Source organism: Schistocerca nitens, chromosome 8, assembly GCF_023898315.1.
Source record: "Schistocerca nitens isolate TAMUIC-IGC-003100 chromosome 8, iqSchNite1.1, whole genome shotgun sequence".
NCBI lineage: Eukaryota > Metazoa > Arthropoda > Insecta > Orthoptera > Acrididae > Schistocerca > Schistocerca nitens.
In genome coordinates, this window is record NC_064621.1 from 577831378 (window position 1) to 577849582 (window position 18205).

Genomic DNA, 18205 nt, shown 5'->3' on the forward strand with positions numbered 1-18205 from the left:
GGGTACTCAGAAGCATGATATTTTTATTCTTCTTTCCTTGGTATACAGTCAAGGCGCAGTTTGTGTTGTTACTATTGTGCAGTATTGTGGTGGAATGTATTACAGCATTTGGCTTCCTTACTTCATCGGGGATTTCACGGTGGATCTTGTTAATTGTACCAACAAATGAAGTTCCCCTTTCTTTGAGTTTTTGAGCAAGTTGAAGAGACTTAAAGAAGTTGTCTGTGGACACATTTCTTCCTCGATTTACAAATGGCTCCATGAGACGCAGAACGACGTACTCTCCTGCTGATGGTTTCTCTCTATGAGTGTCCTGTTTGCCGAGGTGTGGTAAAGAGTTACATTCGCTATGAGATCTGAAGTATCCGGACACCTGACTGCAATGGACTTACAAGTTCGTAGCGCGCTACATCGGTAATGCTGGAATTCAATATGTGTTGATCCGCACTTACCATTGATGACAGCTTCTATTCTCGCAGACATACGTTCAATCAGGCGTTGGAAGGTTTCTTGGGGAAAGACAGCCCATTCTTCAACTATTGGTGCACTGAGGAGAGGCATCGATGTCGGTCGGTGGGGCGTGACACAAAGTCAGCGTTCCAAAACATCCCAAAGGTGGTCTATAGGATCCAGGTCAGGGCCCTGAGCAGGCCGGTCCACACAGGGATGGGCTCGAACGTGTTGAAACATGCAAACGCCATCCCCGAATTGCTCTTCAAAAATGGGAAGCAAGGAGGGGCTTAAAACATCAACGTAGGCTTGTGTTGTGATAGATCCACACAAAACAACAAGGGGAGCAAGCCGCCTCCATGAAAAGCACGACAACATCACAACACTACCACCTCCAAATTTTATTGTTGGCCTACACAGGCTGACAGATGACGTTCACCGGGCATTCGCCTTGCCCACACTCTGCCATCGGATGGCCACATTGTGTACTGTGATTCGTCACTCAACACAGTGTTATTGCACTGTTCAATCATCCAATGTTTACGCTCCTTACACCAAGAGAGGCAGCGTTTGACATTTACTGGCGTGATGTGTGGCTTATGAGCAGCCGCTGCAGCATGAAATCCAAGTGTCCTCACCTCCCGCCCAGATTTTATAGCACTTGCAGGGGATTCTGATGCAGTTTGGAATTCCTGTGTGATGGTCTGGTTAGATGTCTGCTTATTACACATTACGACCCTCTTCAACTGTTGGCAGTCGCAGTCAACAAATGAGGTCGGCCTCTTCGGTTATGTGCTGTACGTGTCCCTTCACGTTTCCATTTCACTATCACAACGGAAACAGTGGACCTAGGGTTGATTAGGAGACTGGAAATCTCACGTACAGACGTATTACACAAGTTACACCCAATCACCCGACCACGTTTGTAGTCCGTGAGTTCTGCGGAGCGCCCCACTCTGCTCACGATGTCTAATTACTACTGAGGTCGCTGATATTGAGTATCTGGCAGTAGGTGGCAGCATAATGCACCGAATATGCTATTGATCCCAGAGTGAATATACTTTGTCGTTACTTCAACTGCCAACCAGAATTTGAGACCTTATTTGTCTGGTTTGTTGCACGTGAAATGAGTAAACCTGCATCTTCCTTTGCTTGGTAAAAAATACTCGTCAATGGTGCAGTGCAGTGCAGTCAGGGCGGTAAGCGCGACTACTGTTTTAAATACGCTTACCCCAAATTTCGGATAGAAGAGAGAATTTGTTGTCTGCCAGGCATTCAGCCTGGGTTTATTTTTCATTAAAACGGAGGAATATGAGAAGCTCCTGAAATCTGTTATTTGGTATGCCAAAAAATAAAAGCAGGCCCCCAAAAGTGAGACCAGAGATCATCCACAGACATACCTTTTTTACACAATACACCCCGAACATGATGGCTATCAGTTTCTCCAGTTCCTCAAGTTACACAGTCCAGTAGCCCAGTCAATGTATTTTAATACTTTTCGAGCATTTGATTCTGTGTATTTCTTCATGAGACGTAGCATTGCTTCATCAAAAATAAGACTGAAGGTATTGATGGCAGGGCTGTCTTGTCGTTGGCAAGCATAAGCAGCGAGACGTCCGCACTCCTTCAGAACATTCACAGCTGACCGCCTTCCAGAAGATGAATAATTTACATCTCCCACACGGTTCTGTTCCTTGCAACTACCATTGTATACGCTTCCATCTGTACGTACTGTGGTGAAAGAGGTGATGATTGATTTGTATCAGCGTCTGAATCCTCTTCCACTAATCGCCTCTAATTCACAATATCTTCATCTTCACTTATGTCGGATATATAATCATCATCTTCATGAGTGAAGTCAATTTCCTATTCAACTTCGGAATTCTGTAAGAGATTTAACACTTCTTCATCAGAAAGTCCACTCTGGAGATACATGTTCGAAAACACGTTTCAGGGACAAAGCTTGCCTGAGTGTCACAACATAAGTTGTGGCATACTGTAATGTACACGTGCCACGTTGCAACAAACAGGAGCAAATGCTGTGCGTTGTTGTTCACTGTTGACACTGTATTAGTGCATAATTTACTTATATTTAGAAGAGAAATTACATTGGGGCCAAATTTGACCCCATTCACCCATCTAGGTATACTGGATGAAATGGCAAATAAAATTAAAGTATTTAGTAAATCCTGAAACATCTTCAGAAACAGGAGAAAAAATTAAATAAAGTCATATAATTCCATTTAAGACGTAATTAAATTGGATATGACAACGAACGGAAAACGTACGACACGGGTGATTTTGACCCCTCCCGCGATTCTAGTGTTAAGGGAAAAAGAAAAGTACCATGTCCACTTAGTAAGGACATCGGCTGCTAAGCGTTCCATTAGAAATAGTGCGATACATACTTACAACAGTTCTGCACATAAGATAAAATTTATATCCTCGTTCTTACTTTTTAGTGATCCTAAAGTTATTCTGACTTGATCACTTTTCCTGTTCAGTAGCATGATCTTTACAGTGTGTGGAATAAACAACTTGAAAGAACAAGGTGCCAGATATATTACCGCAAGTGGTGCAAGCTGTCTTGTACACAAAGTCAATCGAACGAACTCATTCCTTAGAAAGATCGCGTTTGTATTTACACACCATCGGATAGTACAGAATATTTTTAAACTAATAAGAAACTGTCAGAACCTATTGGGACATGAGAAGATAAAAAAAATTTAGGATCCTGTGAGATGAGAGGCAGCAACGCACTACTCATCAATTTAGTATCCTGAGTCTCTACGCATTACGTTAGGCAGACAGAACGGTGAGTGTGGCCACACTTTGATCCTTTCCTTGTCCTGAAAGTTATAATAATAAATATGTTACTAAATGACATTTAATTACAACAAATTGTATATAGAAGAATGTGTTGTTGATCATCAATGTGCTGTATCCTCGAAATGGTCTACTTTCATAAGCTGCAAGTTAAATAATTCATTAGCCACCAACATGAAATTTTCCCTCGTTTTATTACAACAAATCGACAACTAACAACATGTTTTCTAGAGCTCATAAATTCCCTGGTACTTGTATTTTAACTGAAAGGTGATATGGGGTTTCACGACTGTGTACTGGAGAGAGATGGCGTCATGTGACATAGGTGGCGTTCTTTTATCTCGCTGGTCTACGTTCAGACGCGCGTTCGGAAATCTGGTATGCTAGGTACTGCTCTGCTAGATCTGAACAACTCACAAACATGCTTTTTCCGAACTGTGACGTCAGTAACTCGGTATACTAAACGTTCACGTTCGAATGCACTGTCCGTGTTACGACGGCGTAAGTCCCCAGGGACGGACAGTCAGTGAATCTCAGATTTTAGAGTGCTCCGTCTATAGGCCACAAGTGGCCCATCGGGACGATCCGGCCGCCTTGTCATCCTCAGCTGAGGATGCGGTTAGAAGGGGCGTGTGGTCAGCACACCGCTCTCCAGGATCGTTATGATAGTTTTCTGTGACCGGAGCCGCTAATATCCGGTCGAGTAGCTCCTCAATTTGCATCACGAGGGTGAGTGCACCCCGAAAAATGGAAACAGCACATGGCGGCCCGGATGGTGACCCACCCAAGTGCCAGCCACGCCCAAAAGCGCTTAACTTCGGTGATCTGCCGGGAACTGGTGTATCCACTGCGGCAAGGCCGTTGGCAAAGCCACATAACGGAAACAGTAAACGACAAACCCAGCTCACTGTTAGCGTTATTACTGAGGACATCGGTAAGGAGGCTGTATGACACGGTAGTGCGGGTAGGGGGAGGGGGGAAGAGAGTAGGGAGAGATTTGCGCGGTTCGTCAGATCAGAACGTTCGTTCCTTAGTGCCCCATGCTTCCACGGGCGGCGCCTGAAGTTTTGGAGCCACTGTATTCGCCCAGCTCCGTGCGACTTGCCTCGTGTACAGAGTCAGCATGTGCGGTGTTGCAGGTGAGACGCAGGCGGCGGTGCACCACGAGACGTGGAGCGCTGCGAGGCGCCCCCTGCAGCCGGGGGCGGCGTCGCTGCTGCTATCCGGTGCCGTCGCGGCGGCCGCCGCCCGCCCCCGCATCAGCTGATGACGCTGGGAGGCACCACTGGCGGCCGCATTCTCCGCCCAGCTCAACAGCCGCCCCACAACCGCAGCGGACGCGTCCGCCGCACCCCACAGGGGGTTCGCCGGGTCGACTCACGACTTCAGTCTCCAGACGCCACAGAAACGCTTCCTAACGGCGCTGGTGGCGGTTGTTACATTTAGCCATATTTTACTATTGTACAGTTGTCTGGATGGACATTTCTTCTTACAGGAGCCTTTCGCAAACGTAGGACCGTAACTTTTTGTAGCGTGCTGTAGTTTGCAAAACCAAGTGACATAGGTTGTAGAGAAGGTAAAGCGAACCATAAAGGAAGTTTCTTTGCAGGTGCAAATTGACGAGCAGACCTTCCAGAACGTAAAATATTTAGGGTCGACTGAAGAATTATAAAAGAGATGCAGTGCAACAGCTACCCCATGCCTTCTGAACATCCGTTTCTTTCTGCTTAATTCTAGAATCCTTTCCACTTGGTGGAGGTTTTGGTCAATTGAGATGAAAGGCAACACACGAGTCTCAACCTCTTAGTTTCGTGGGACACGTGTTCTGTCATTGATCAAATATGAAGGAATGTAAGACACTCCTATACAATTTCTTTGCTCACTAAATGCGACGTTTGAACAATGACTTACTTTAAGATAGGATTTCCCATGTATTAATTTGGAAGAATGCAGTTTGTATTCTTTTGTTGAAGATTTCCTTTGCTTATCATATTCATAATACTGGGAGAAACGCATCATCCGTTCTTTCCTCTAGACATCACCGCGAATATATCCTACGACTACGCATTTTCTAAGATAATTCGTCCATCTTATCACTAATGTCATAGAAAAAGGAAACTTCGCCAAACAGACGAAGCCACTACAGTTAATTCAACTACATATATTCAAAAACAACCTCGTTAAAATTATTTTCATACTAATGCACCTTGGAGAACACAATAACCAATTTATAATAACTATTCTAAACTCAGTTATGCGTGAGAAACTTCCTTTCACTGTTGTGGGACGAAAAATAGGGGAGTCTTGAACATCCATTTGCTGTGAAATCATATTTATAAATACTAAGCGTTTCTTACATTTGATGTGCCAAATTTGAGAGACTGCATTCCAACTACCTTCCATATGTAAAAATGATAAACAAAATGCTGTTTTCTGTTAAATGTACATACATTATTGTATCATTGATCTGTTTTGTAAATCAATGTCGTTGTAATATGCAACAATAAACTATTTTATAAACAAGCTGAGCAAATTTTATTTGATTCCCGATCTCTTAGCTCCTGGAACAAACCTGAAAATGCGGAGATAACAGGTAAGCTGCAACTAAGGGAACAATATTTGCGATTTTGTTGTCAGTTTAGCCATTAGGTAGCTAGTCACACTTTTAGCGCTAATGTGAATTTCGTGCAACTGTTTCAGCATCATGATCGGGCTCATCGTAATGAGGCTGTTGGATGCGTTAACTTGGTTCTGGAAAGGGCGCCGATGGCGTAGGGCATGGGTCACATTTCAGTGGTGCCAGTTGGGGCTATCAGCAGACTGGGTTTCACTAGGCACGGCCTGAATCTCAATAGGTACTGGAAGTGGAGGCTGGAAAGGTGACAGTGTAGTGGGTGGTGGTGGGATCACTTATAAAAAAATTTCTGTAGTAGTTCCTGTTTCAACTACACCTTCTTTAGACTGAAGTCATCTGATAGGTATACCTGCTTAAAGGACGTGCCTCTGTCTAAGGGCTCCCCTTCAGAGGACGTCATAAGTAGAGAAGGATTTAGCATATTTTATCATAATAGAACAGGTATTAGAGATAAAGTTAGTAAACTGCTTATAGCTGTTGACTATGAAATTATTGGTATATTGGAGCACCACTTCAATAATTTGACTTTTTATCGGCTTCCTTTACCAGGATACAGATTATCTTGCTGGTTTTCAAGGAGTTCCTTGCGGGGTTAAGGAGTGGATACGTACGTAAAAAGTAGTATTCCATTAGAGTCCATAGACGCATCGTGGCACTGCACTGAAAAGATATTTGAGTGTTGTACGGGGCAGTTGAATTTAGTGAAACTAAACGTCTTATTGTTGTGATTTATAGGTCCCCTAACTCTGACTTCAGAGTATTTCGGTTCAACATAGAGACGGTTCTTGACTGAACTACCAGAAATTAGTTATACGTGGTGACTTCAGTATAAATTTTGTATATGATGGTGCAAGGAAGAGGATGTTGGTAGATCTCCTAAATTCATATGACGTGTTGAAGACTGTTATTTCCAACTAGGGTTCGGGGGAACAGTAGCACAGCTATAGACAATACTTTTGTTCATTCTTCATTGCTAGATGGGCATTTTGTTGGTAAAAGTGCCAATGGCCTTTTAAACCGTGACGAACAAATTTTAACATTATAAGGCTTTTGTAGTCAAACAAATGTCACATATACTTACAAACTACGTAGGAAAGTAAATCCAACAGCAATACAGAGTTTTGTAAACCTTGTCAAAGGACAAGAGTGGCAGGATGTTTATAGTGCCGATAACATATATGATAAATATAATGCTTTCCTTAACACATTTCTTATGCACTTTGAAAGTTGCTTTCCATTAGAACGCTCTAAACAGGGTACTAGCAGTAATAGGCAGCCCAGGTGGCTGACTAGTGGGTTAAGAATATCATGTGGAACAAATTGGGAATTTTTTCACAATGTTAGAAGTAGTCATAATAAAGCTACAAAGAGCCCATTACAAACAGTGTTGTAGGGCAATTAAAAATGTTATTAAGAAGGCAAGGAGTATGTGGTATGAAAATATAACAGCTAATTCACAGGATAAAATTAAAACCATATGTTTACTTGTGAAGGAAGTGTCTGGTCAGCCGCACAATGTCTACGATATAAAGTCAGTTCGTAGTAAAAATATTTCTGTTACTGATAAATCAGATATATGTACAGTGTTTAACAATCATTTTCTGAGCATTGCTGGTAAATTAAATATAGATTTAGTTTTTACAGGGAATCGTATAATTTTCTTGGCAAATGCCTTCCTGAGATTGATGTCTGAAATACTCCTCTTTGATACAGACAAGGAGGAGATTGAGTAAATAGTTAGATCACTGAAGACTAAGGACTCTCATGAATATGATGGAATGTCTAGCAGAGAATGAAAGTACTGGGCTACTCATGTCAGCCTGGTATGTAATCATATTTGCAACTTTTCCTTTAGGAATGGTCAGTTTCCTGAACGATTACAGTAGTCAGTAGTATAGAAACTTCATAGAAAGGTAGAAAAGTATGTTGTTGTTGTGGTCTTCAGTCCTGAGACTGGTTTGATGCAGCTGTCCATGCTACTCTATCCTGTGCAAAGATCTTCATCTCCCACTACCTACTACAACCTACATCCTTCTGAATCTGCTTAGTGTATTCATCTCTTGGACTCCCTCTATGATTTTTACCCTCCACGCTGCCCTCCTATACTAAACTGGTGATCCCTTTATGCCTCAGAACACGTCCTACCAACCTATCCCTTCTTCTGGTCAAATTGTGCCACAAACTTCTCTTCTCCCCCTAATCCTATTCAATACCTTCTGTGATCTACCCATCTAATCTTCAGCATTCTTCTGTAGCACCACATTTCGAAATCTTCTATTCTCTTCTTGTCCAAACTATGTATCGTCCATGTTTCACTTCCATACATGGCTACACTCCATACAAATACTTTCAGAAACGACTTCCTGACACTTAAATCTATACTCGATGTTAACAAATTTCTCTTCTTCAGAAACACTTTCCTTCCAATTGCCAGTCTACATTTTATAACCTCTCTACTTCGACCATCATCAGTTACTTTGCTCCCCAAATAGCAAAACTCCTTTACTACTTTAAGTGTCTCATTTCCTAATCTAATTCCCTCAGCATCATCCGACCTAATTCGACTACATTCCATTAGCCTCGTTTTGCTTTTGTTGATGTTCATCTTATATCCTCCTTTCATGACGGTATCCATTCCATTCAACTGCTCTTCCAAGTCCTTTGCTGTCTCTGACAGAATTACAATGTCATCGGCGAACCTCAAAGTTTTTATTTCTTCTCCATGGATTTTAATACCTACTCCGAATTTTTCTTTTATTTACTTTACTGCTTGCACAATATACAGATTGAATATCATTGGGGAGAGGCTACAACCCTGTGTTATTCCCTTCCCAACAACTGCTTCCTTTTCGTGTCCCTCGACTCTTATAACTGCCAACTGGTTTCTATACAAATTGTAAATAGCCTTTCGCTCCCTGTATTTTACCACTGCCACCTTTAGAATCTGAAGGAGAGTATTCCAGTCAATATTGTCAAAAGCTTTCTCTAAGTCTACAAATGCTAGAAACGTAGGTTTGCCTTTCCTTAATCTTTCCTCTAAGATAAGTCGTAAGGTCAGTATTGCCTGACGTGTACAGTATTTCTACGGAATCCAAACTGATCTTCCCCGAGGTCGGCTTCTACTAGTTTTTCCATTCGTCTGTAAAGAATTCGTGTTAGTATTTAGCACCTGTGGCTTATTAAACTGATTGTTCGGTAATTTTCACATCTGTCAACATCTGCTTTCTTTGGGAGTGGAATTATTATATTCTTCTTGAAGTGTGAGGGTATTTCGCCTGTTTCATATATCTTCCTCACCAGATGGTAGAGTTTTGTCAAGACTGGCCCTCCCAAGGCTGTCAGTAGTTCCAATGGAATGTTGTCTACTCCGGGGGCCTTGTTTCGACTCAGGTCTTTCAGTGCTCTATCAAACTCTTCACGCAGGATCGTATCTCCCATTTCATCTTCATCTACATCCTCTTCCTTTTCCATAATATTGTCCTCAATTATATCAACCTTGTATAGACCCTCTATATACTCCTTCCACCTTTCTGCTTTCCATTCTTTGCCTAGAACTGGGTTTCCATCTGAGGTCTTGATGTTCATACAAGTGGTTCTCTTATCTCCAGAGGTCTCTTTAATTTTCCTGTAGGCTGTATCTATCTTACCCCTAGTGAGACAAGCCTCTACATCCTTACATTTGTCCTCTAGCCATCGCTGCTTAGCCATTTTGCACTTCTTGTCGATATCATTTTTGAGACGTTTGTATTCCTCTTTGCCTGCTTCATTTACTGCATTTTTATATTTTCTCCTTTCATCAGTTAAATTCAATATTTCTTCTGTTACCCAAGGATTTCTACTAGCCCTCGTCTTTTTACCTACTTGATCGTCTGCTGCCTTCACTACTTCATCCCTCAAAGCTACCCATTCTTCTTCTAGTGTATTTCTTTCCCCCATTCCTGTCAATTGTTCCCTTATGCTCTCCCTGAAACTCTCTACAAACTCTCGTTCTTTCAGTTTATCCAGGTCCCATCTCCTTAAGTTCCCACCTTTTTGCAGTTTCTTCAGTTTTAATCTACTGGTCATAAGCAATAGATTGTGGTCAGAGTCCACATCTGCCCCTGGAAATGTCTTACAATTTAAAACCTGGTTCCTAAATCTCTGTCTTACCATTATATAATCTATCTGATACCTTCTAGTATCTCCAGGGTTCTTCCATGTATACAACCTTCTTTCATGATTCTTGAACCAAGTGTTAGCTATGATTAAGTTATGCTCTTTACAAAATTCTACCAGGCGGCTTCCTCTTTCATTTCTTAGCCCCAATCAATATTCACTTACTATGTTTCCTTCTCTCCCTTTTCCTACTACCGAATTCCAGTCACCCATGACTATTAAATTTTCGTCACCCTTCACTATCTGAATAATTTCTTTTATTTCATCATACATTTCTACAATTTCTTCGTCATCTGCAGAGCTAGTTGGCACATAAACTTGTACTACTGTAGTAGGTGTGGGCTTCGTATCTATCTTGGCCACAATAATGCGTTTACTACGCTGTTTGTAGTAGTGTACCTGCATTCCTATTTTCCTATTCATTATTAAACCTACTCCTGCAATACCCCTAATTGATTTGGTGTTTATAACTCTGTAGTCACCTGACCAGAAGCCTTGTTCCTCCTGCCACCGAACTTCACTAATTCCCACTATATCTAACTTTAACCTACCCATTTCCCTTTTTAAATTTTCTAACCTACCTGCCCGATTAAGGGATCTGACATTCCACGCTCCGATCCGTAGAACGCCAGTTTTCTTTCTCCTGATAACGACATCCTCTTGAGTAGTCCCCGCCCGGAGATGCGAATGGAGGATTACTTTACCTCCGGAATATATTACCCAAGAGGACGCCATCATCATTTAATCATACAGTAAAGGTGCATGCCCTCGGGAGAAATTACGGCCGTAGTTCCCCTTGCTGTCAGCCGTTCGCAGTACCAGTGCAGCAAGGCCGTTTTGGTTATTGTTACAAGGCCTGATCAGTCAATCATCCAGACTGTTGCCCTTGCAACTACTGAAAAGGCTGCTGCCCCTCTTCAGAAAAGTATAATGCAGATAGGTTTAAATCTACTTCTAGGCCATCAGTTTTTGCTACACTAATTAAAAAGGCGGTGGATTTAAGGGCAATTGATTATTTTATATCGGATAATTTGTTATCAGATGTACAGTTCGGCCTTACAAGTCGTTTAACAACTGAAAATGCTATATTCCCTTTTCTCTGTGAGGTCCTGGATGGGTTAAACAAAAGGTTTCGAACGCTAGGGACATTTTTTTTCTTTTAACTAAGGTGTTTTGTTGTGCTGATTACGAAATATTGCTGCAGAAGTTGGAACATTACAGGGAGTGGCTCACAATTGGTTCACCTCTTACTGTAGTGAAGGGCAGAAAATGGTCATTATTCACAATATGAAGTTGGTATCTTGTGCCCTTAGTTCGCACTATCCTCTATGCCCTCGGTGGTTCAGATGAATAGAGCATCTTCCACGTAAGCAGGAGATCTCGGGTTCGAGTCCAGGTTGGGGCACAAATTTTCCGCTGTCCCCGTTGATATATATCAACACAACCTGTCGCCAGCTAATGGTTTCGATTTAATTATCATTTCTAGAGAAGCTGCACGGTCATCATTGGTATGTGTTCTTTCGGGAACAGATGCCGTCTTCATATAGTTAATGGCTACCCGGCCAATGACCATCTTCTGTGGGAATGCCCGCGCTTTGCCCGAACTCTTGCGGGATTCGTCAGCTTAGTCTGACCCGAGTAATGAGTGAATGGGCAAATATTCATTAGGAACAGTGCGAATGTAGGTTGTGGACAGTTGGGAATGTGGGTCTCACGGAGAGCGTGCAAAGGATAAGTCCCTGAAGTCGCACTATCCTCTGTGCCCTCGGTGGCTCAGATGGATAGAGCATCTGCTATGTAATTAGGATCTGCCAGGTTCGCATCCCGGTCGGGGCAAAAATTTTCAGCAGTCCCCATTGATGTATATCAGCAACACCTGTCAGCAGCTAAAGGTTTCGATTTAATTATCATTTCATTATTTAGTATGTTGAGCTTGGCTGCGATGTGGGGTCTGAGAAGGGTACAGTCAAGAGTGGGCTCCCCCAGGGATCAGTGCTGGGGCCACTCCTGTTCCGTATTTACGTAAATGATATGCCCTCTAGCATTATGGGTAACTCTAATATATTTTTGTTTGCTGATGACACTATCTTGGTAGTAAAGGATGTTGTGTGCAACATTAGCCTGGTTTCAAACAGTGTAGTTCAGGACATAAGTTCATGACTTGTAGAAAGTAAACTAACGCTAAAACACAGTAAGACTAAGTTTTTACAGTTTTTAACACACAATTCAACAAAGACTGGCGTTTTAATTGCGTAGAATGGGCATATGATTAGTTAAACTTAACAGTTCAAATTTCTAGGCGTTCAGGTAACTAGTAAACTGTCGTGGAAAGCAAACATTCCGGATCCTGTTCAAAGACTTAATGCTGTCATTGTTAGTAATCGAGTGGTATGTGAAGTGAGTGAGCGTTCGACACGAAAAATAGTCTGCATTGCTTATTTTCATTCGCCTATGTCGTATGGTATTATATTTTGCGGTAACTCATCGCATTCTAAAAGGATATTCTTGTCTCAGAAACGGGCCACTCGGGCAATAAGTGGTATAAGTGCACGAACCTCTTCTGGACCACTGTTCATGAGGCAGGGTATTTTGACTTTGGCCTCTCAATATTCATATTCCCTATTGTCATTTATTGTTAACAATATTAGCTTATTCTCAAGAATAAGCAGCTTTCACTCAGTTATTGCTCGGCAGAAATCAAGCCTGCGTTTTGAAAGGACTTCCTTAACCCTTATGCAGAAAGGTGTGCAGCATCCATTTTCAATAAGCTACCATTCGAATTCAAAAATCTTAGCTCTAATCCAAGCGCTTTCAAATTGAAAGTAAACAGTTTCGTCATGGGTCACTCCTTCTATCCTGTCTAGGATGTCCCTGAAAAATTTAGAATATTCTTGTTGTATCGTTGATTGCGTTTACTTAAACTTATGGACTGACTTTTATCAGGTTCATAAACATTTTATTTTTATCTGTTATTACTTGTAAGTTGTAGTTTCATGAAATGACATGTTCCATGACCTTGGAGATTTGCTCCTCAATTTGTTCCTACGGTACTTGAAGTATAAATAAATAAATTCGCTGTCTGCGTGACCAGTCTTTACGAGTGACTCGATTGATTCATCAGCCGGGTCTGGTTTATACATTGAAAAGATGTTAACTGCAGTGTGTAGCTTATTAAGTTTTATAGAACCAAGAAATCACTGAATTTTCTTTGGATAGCCAGTAAACAAATTGTGCTGTTATATTATTGACACAATACTAATTTAATGGAGAAGGCTTGTTACTTCCCCTATATGATTCGGCACTTATTTCGGAAAAATGGAGATGCAGATATTTCGTTTCTACAGTCTTCCCGAGATTTCTAATTCTTACTCTGACTGGAAGACGGAAGGAACAGATCACACTGAGTTATAATTACTCATGAGAAGAGGCTTACAACAATCATGGCCGCTCTATCTCATGAAATAAGTGTTAAATGATGTGTCAGTACCGACGATGACCAATAAAGGGAATCAGACATTTTTCAAAAAGAGAACACGTTAATAAGTTTATTTACACTACATACACCTAATAACAGAAGTAGACGTTATTTTCAAATGCTTAAGTTTTTCTGTGGAGCTCAGTTTTATGCAGTAAGAGTGGTCTTCTTGTGAATGACAAATAGCGTTGAATATCATGAGGACTTAGAAGCGTTCTCTTATGTTAATATCTTGCATTCACTGCTATCTTCCTCACTATTGCTGATAAGCCGATTATTCCCTGCGCCTGAGGTGAAGCTCTGAACTGTGGCTGCCAAGAAACAGGCACTGTCAAGTAAGTAAGGGACACATGTAATGTAGTAGTGAGGTCATGTCGATTCCACGTCCTCTAGTGGCGTGTATGTATGGCTGCATCCCCCCCCCCCCCCCCCAACCCAAACCAGAGACCATGAGCGATGACGGGAGATTTAAGAGCGATGACAGGAGATTTAAAAGTGCCATCTCTAAAATAGGGTGAATAGACCACGAGGTGCTGGGTGGGCTCGATGGAGATGCCGTTGACACTTCTCAAAAGTCTGTCAATTTGCTTCAAATATTTCACGTATTTATAGGGACTCATAAGACGAAATATCTTAGGAAAACGAACTCTTAGCATACATCAACTGGCGGGCCATAGACAGTAATTGCTACCTTTCTACTTTTTTGGCCACTTTCCGAGTGAATATTTTGAAAATCAGTTGCATTTTAAACCTGTTTCTATAGGCTATGTAAATGTCTTATTTAGGGGAAGCGTTGCTGATGCCGTGTATGAGATAGGGATTCAGTAATAAACCGTCGTTACATTTCACAATAATCACCAAAGATGCGTTATATATAAAAAACTAAACATACGTGAGCTAATACATTCTATAGTACATCATAAGGGCTTTATTTACAATCGAACACATATTTTTAACAATTTGCTTATGCACTTCACCTTCACTATTGACGTCAGCCTCAACACAGACAGATTCTTTGTAATAATTGCATATGAACATTTTAAATACAGGATACTTCTTGAAATTTCTCGTTAATAGTGTTTAATGTAGGTTTGCTTTGGGTAGTGGTACTGGAAAATACATTTTCCTAAAATGGTTGTAGATTTAAGTTATTGTTTTCTCTGAGAAATCTGTACTATTCGGCAATGTAATCATAACCATCACGACAGGCTATACTGTTCTTATTGTGGTCTTCAGTCCAGAGACTGGTTTGATGCAGCTCTCCATGCTACTGTATCCTGTGCAAGTTTCTTCATCTGCGAGTAACTACTGCAACATATATCCTTCTGAATATGTTTAGTGTATTAAAGCGTTGGTCTTCCTCTACTATTTTCACCCTACCCCCCTTCCTTCCAATTCTAAATTCATGACCTCCTGATGCCTCAGAAGGCGTCCTACCAACTGATTTCTTCTAGGCAAATTTTGTCACAAATTCCTTCTCTCCCCAATCCTATTCAGTGCCTCCTCATAATTTACGTGACCTAACCATCTAATCTTCATCATTCTTTTGTAACACCACATTCCTGAAGCTTCTATTCTTTTCTTGTCTAAACTATTTATCGTCCATGTTTCACTTCCATATATTGCTACACTCCATACAAATAGGTTACTTTGGGGAAAGACTTCCTGTTAATCAAATCTATACTCTTCTTCAGAAACGCTATCCTCGCCATAACAAGTCTACATTTTGTATCCTCCCTACTTCGACCATCATCAGTTACTTTTCTCTCCAAATATCAAAACTCATTTACTAATTTAAGTGTCTCATTTCCTAATCTAATTCCCCCTCCATCACCTGATTTAAAATGACTGCATTACATAATTCTCGTTTTGCTTTTGTTGATGTCTAACTTATATCCTCCTTTCCAGACACTGACCATTTAGTTCAACTGCTCTCCCATGTCCTTTGTTAACTCTGACAGAATTACAATGTCGTCGGCAAACCACAAAAGTTTTATTTCTTCTCCAAGGATTTTAAATCCTGCTTAAAATATTTTTTTTGTTTCCTTTACTGCTTGCTCAATATACAGATCGAATAACGTCGGAGGCACACTACAACCCTGTCTCACTCCCTTCTCAATCACTGCCACTGGTTTCTGCATAAATTGTAAATAGCCATTCTCTCCCTGTATTTGATCCCTGCCATCTTCAGAATTTGAAAGAGTGTATTCCAGTCAACATTGTCAAAAGCTTTCTGTAACTCTACAAGTGCTGGAAACGTAGATTTTCTTTTCCTTAATCTATCTTCTAAATTACGTCGTAGGGTCAGCGTCGCCTCACGTATTCCAACATTTCTGTGGGATCCAAACTGATCTTTCCCAAGGTCGGCTTCTACCTGCTATTCCATTCGTCTGAAAAGAATTCGTGTTAGTATTTTGCAACAATAACTTATTAAATTGATAGTTCGGTAATTTTCACACTTGCCAACATTTGCTTTCTTTGAGATTGGGATTATTCTATTCATCTTGAAGTCTGAGAGTATATCGCCTCTGAGGGTATGCCGCCTGTCGCATACATCTTGCTCACCAGATGAAAGAGTTTTGTCAGGGGTGACTCTTATAAGGCTATCAGTAGTTGTAATGGAATGTTGTCTACTCCTGGGGCCTTGTTTCACCTTAGATGTTTCAGTGCTCTTTCAAACTAATCACGCAATATCATATCTCCCATTTCACGTTCAACTACGTCTTCTTCCATTTCCATAATAGTACACTGCCGTTGTATAGATCCTCTATATACTCCTTTCACTTTTCTGGCTTCCCTTCTTTATTTAGAACTGGATTTCAGTCTCTTTTCTCAAAAGGTCTGTTTAATTTTCCTGTAGGCAGTATCTTTCTTATCCCTAGTGACATATGCCTCTACATCCTTACATTTGTCCAGTAGCCATCCTTGCTTAGCCATATCGCACTTCCTGTCAATTTCATTTTTGAGACTTTTGTACTCTTTTCGCCTGCTTCATTTACCGCAATTTTATATGTTATATTTTTATCAGTTAAATTTAATATCTCTTCTGTTCCACAAGGATTTCTACTAGCCCTCGCTTTTTACCTTCTTGATCCCCTCCCGCCGCTCTTGTCAGTCGTTCCCTCATGCTATCTCTGAAACTCTCTACAACCTCTGATTCTTTCGGTTTATTTAGGTACCATCTCCTTAAATTTCCACCTTCAGTTTGAATCTACAGTTCACAGACAATAGATCGCGTTCAGAGTCCACATCTCCGCCTGGAAATGTCCAACAATTTAAAAGCTGGTTCCTAAATCGTTGTATTATCATTATATAATCTATTTTAAACCTTCCAGTGTCTCCAGGTCTCTTCCAAGTATACAATCTTTCTTCATGGTTATTAAACCAAGTGTTAGCTATGATTAACTTATGCTGTGTGCTAAATTCTACCAGGCAGCTTCGTCTTTCTTCCGTACCCCCATTCCATATATCACCTACTACTTTTCCTTCCCTTCCTTTTCCTACTATCGAATTCCATTCCAGTTCCCCATGACTACTCGTATTAAATTTTCATCCCCTTTCACTATCTGAATAATTTCTTCTAACGCATCATACATTTCTTCAACTCTTCGTCATCTGCGGAGCTATTTGGCATATAAACTTTTACTACTATGGTAGGATTGCACTTTGTGTATATCTATTCTACAATAGTAGTTTACCGGCACTCCTATTTTTTTATTCTTCATTAATATTATGTAGTAGAAATACCAAACAACAGCCATATTTCAAAGAGTATCATTTACTTTTCCTTAAGCTACCAGTTTCGGCACTTCACTAGTGCCATCGTCAGGTCAATGTGCATTAGAACATCACCTAGTTTACAATGTAGTGTATGTCTGGTGTATTATACAAGATTCTAATGCAGACTGGCTAAGGTCGCTACATTACAGAATGTACCATAAAGGGACTATAAGTGACCTTTCCTGGTCTTTTTTTGTATCTGCATTGCTATCTTGTGTTACACACAAAGTAAACACTATATTCCATTTTTATTGATGGTCTAATGTACAGGTTATTAATGAAGTACCGAAACTGGTAGCGTAAAGGAAAACAAATAAGTACTGACTGAAGTAAAGCTGCTGCTTGATTTTTCCTCTACATACTACCTGATCAGCCACTGTCTTGAGTCCATGATGTATCCAAGAAGGATAGCCCATTTTGTTTGTGTCACTCCAACAAAAGGGAATTGTGAACACAGGCCCTCTAAATGTAAAATTGCTTTATGTAACTGAGATAGTGATTTGCAATAAAGCGTGCATTTCATATCGATAGATGTAACGCACCCTATAAAAAGAGGAATACTCTGTGACAACATAAAATGTTAAGGGGGATGGAGATACATTACCAGGCGGTGACACAGAACTTCTAATTTATCAAGGAGACAGAGTAATTTCTGTATTGCTCATTTCCAATTTGAAAGTGAACATTTCTTGCATCTTTTTTCTCATTCAATTTCCCTAGCAGTCATATCATCTGTCAGCACTCTATTTAACGTCTCACTAATGGAATGATATCACGGTATATATATATATATATATATATATATATATATATATATATATATATATATATATGTATAGTGCGTGTGTGTGTGTGTGTGTGTGTGTGTGTGTGTGTGTGTGTGT

At 40.7% G+C, this 18205-nt stretch overlaps 1 protein-coding gene across 1 annotated transcript in view; it reads left to right on the plus strand.

The window, feature by feature from the left end:
* Window positions 1-5699, plus strand: part of LOC126198887 (zwei Ig domain protein zig-8-like) — a 657506-nt gene extending 651807 nt beyond the window's left edge. The window contains exon 8 of the mRNA XM_049935496.1: window positions 4416-5699. Within this exon, the coding sequence (XP_049791453.1) occupies window positions 4416-4543 (128 nt within the window). The 3' untranslated portion in view covers window positions 4544-5699. The remainder of the gene's footprint in view (window positions 1-4415) is intronic.
* Window positions 5700-18205: the final 12506 nt, after the last annotated feature.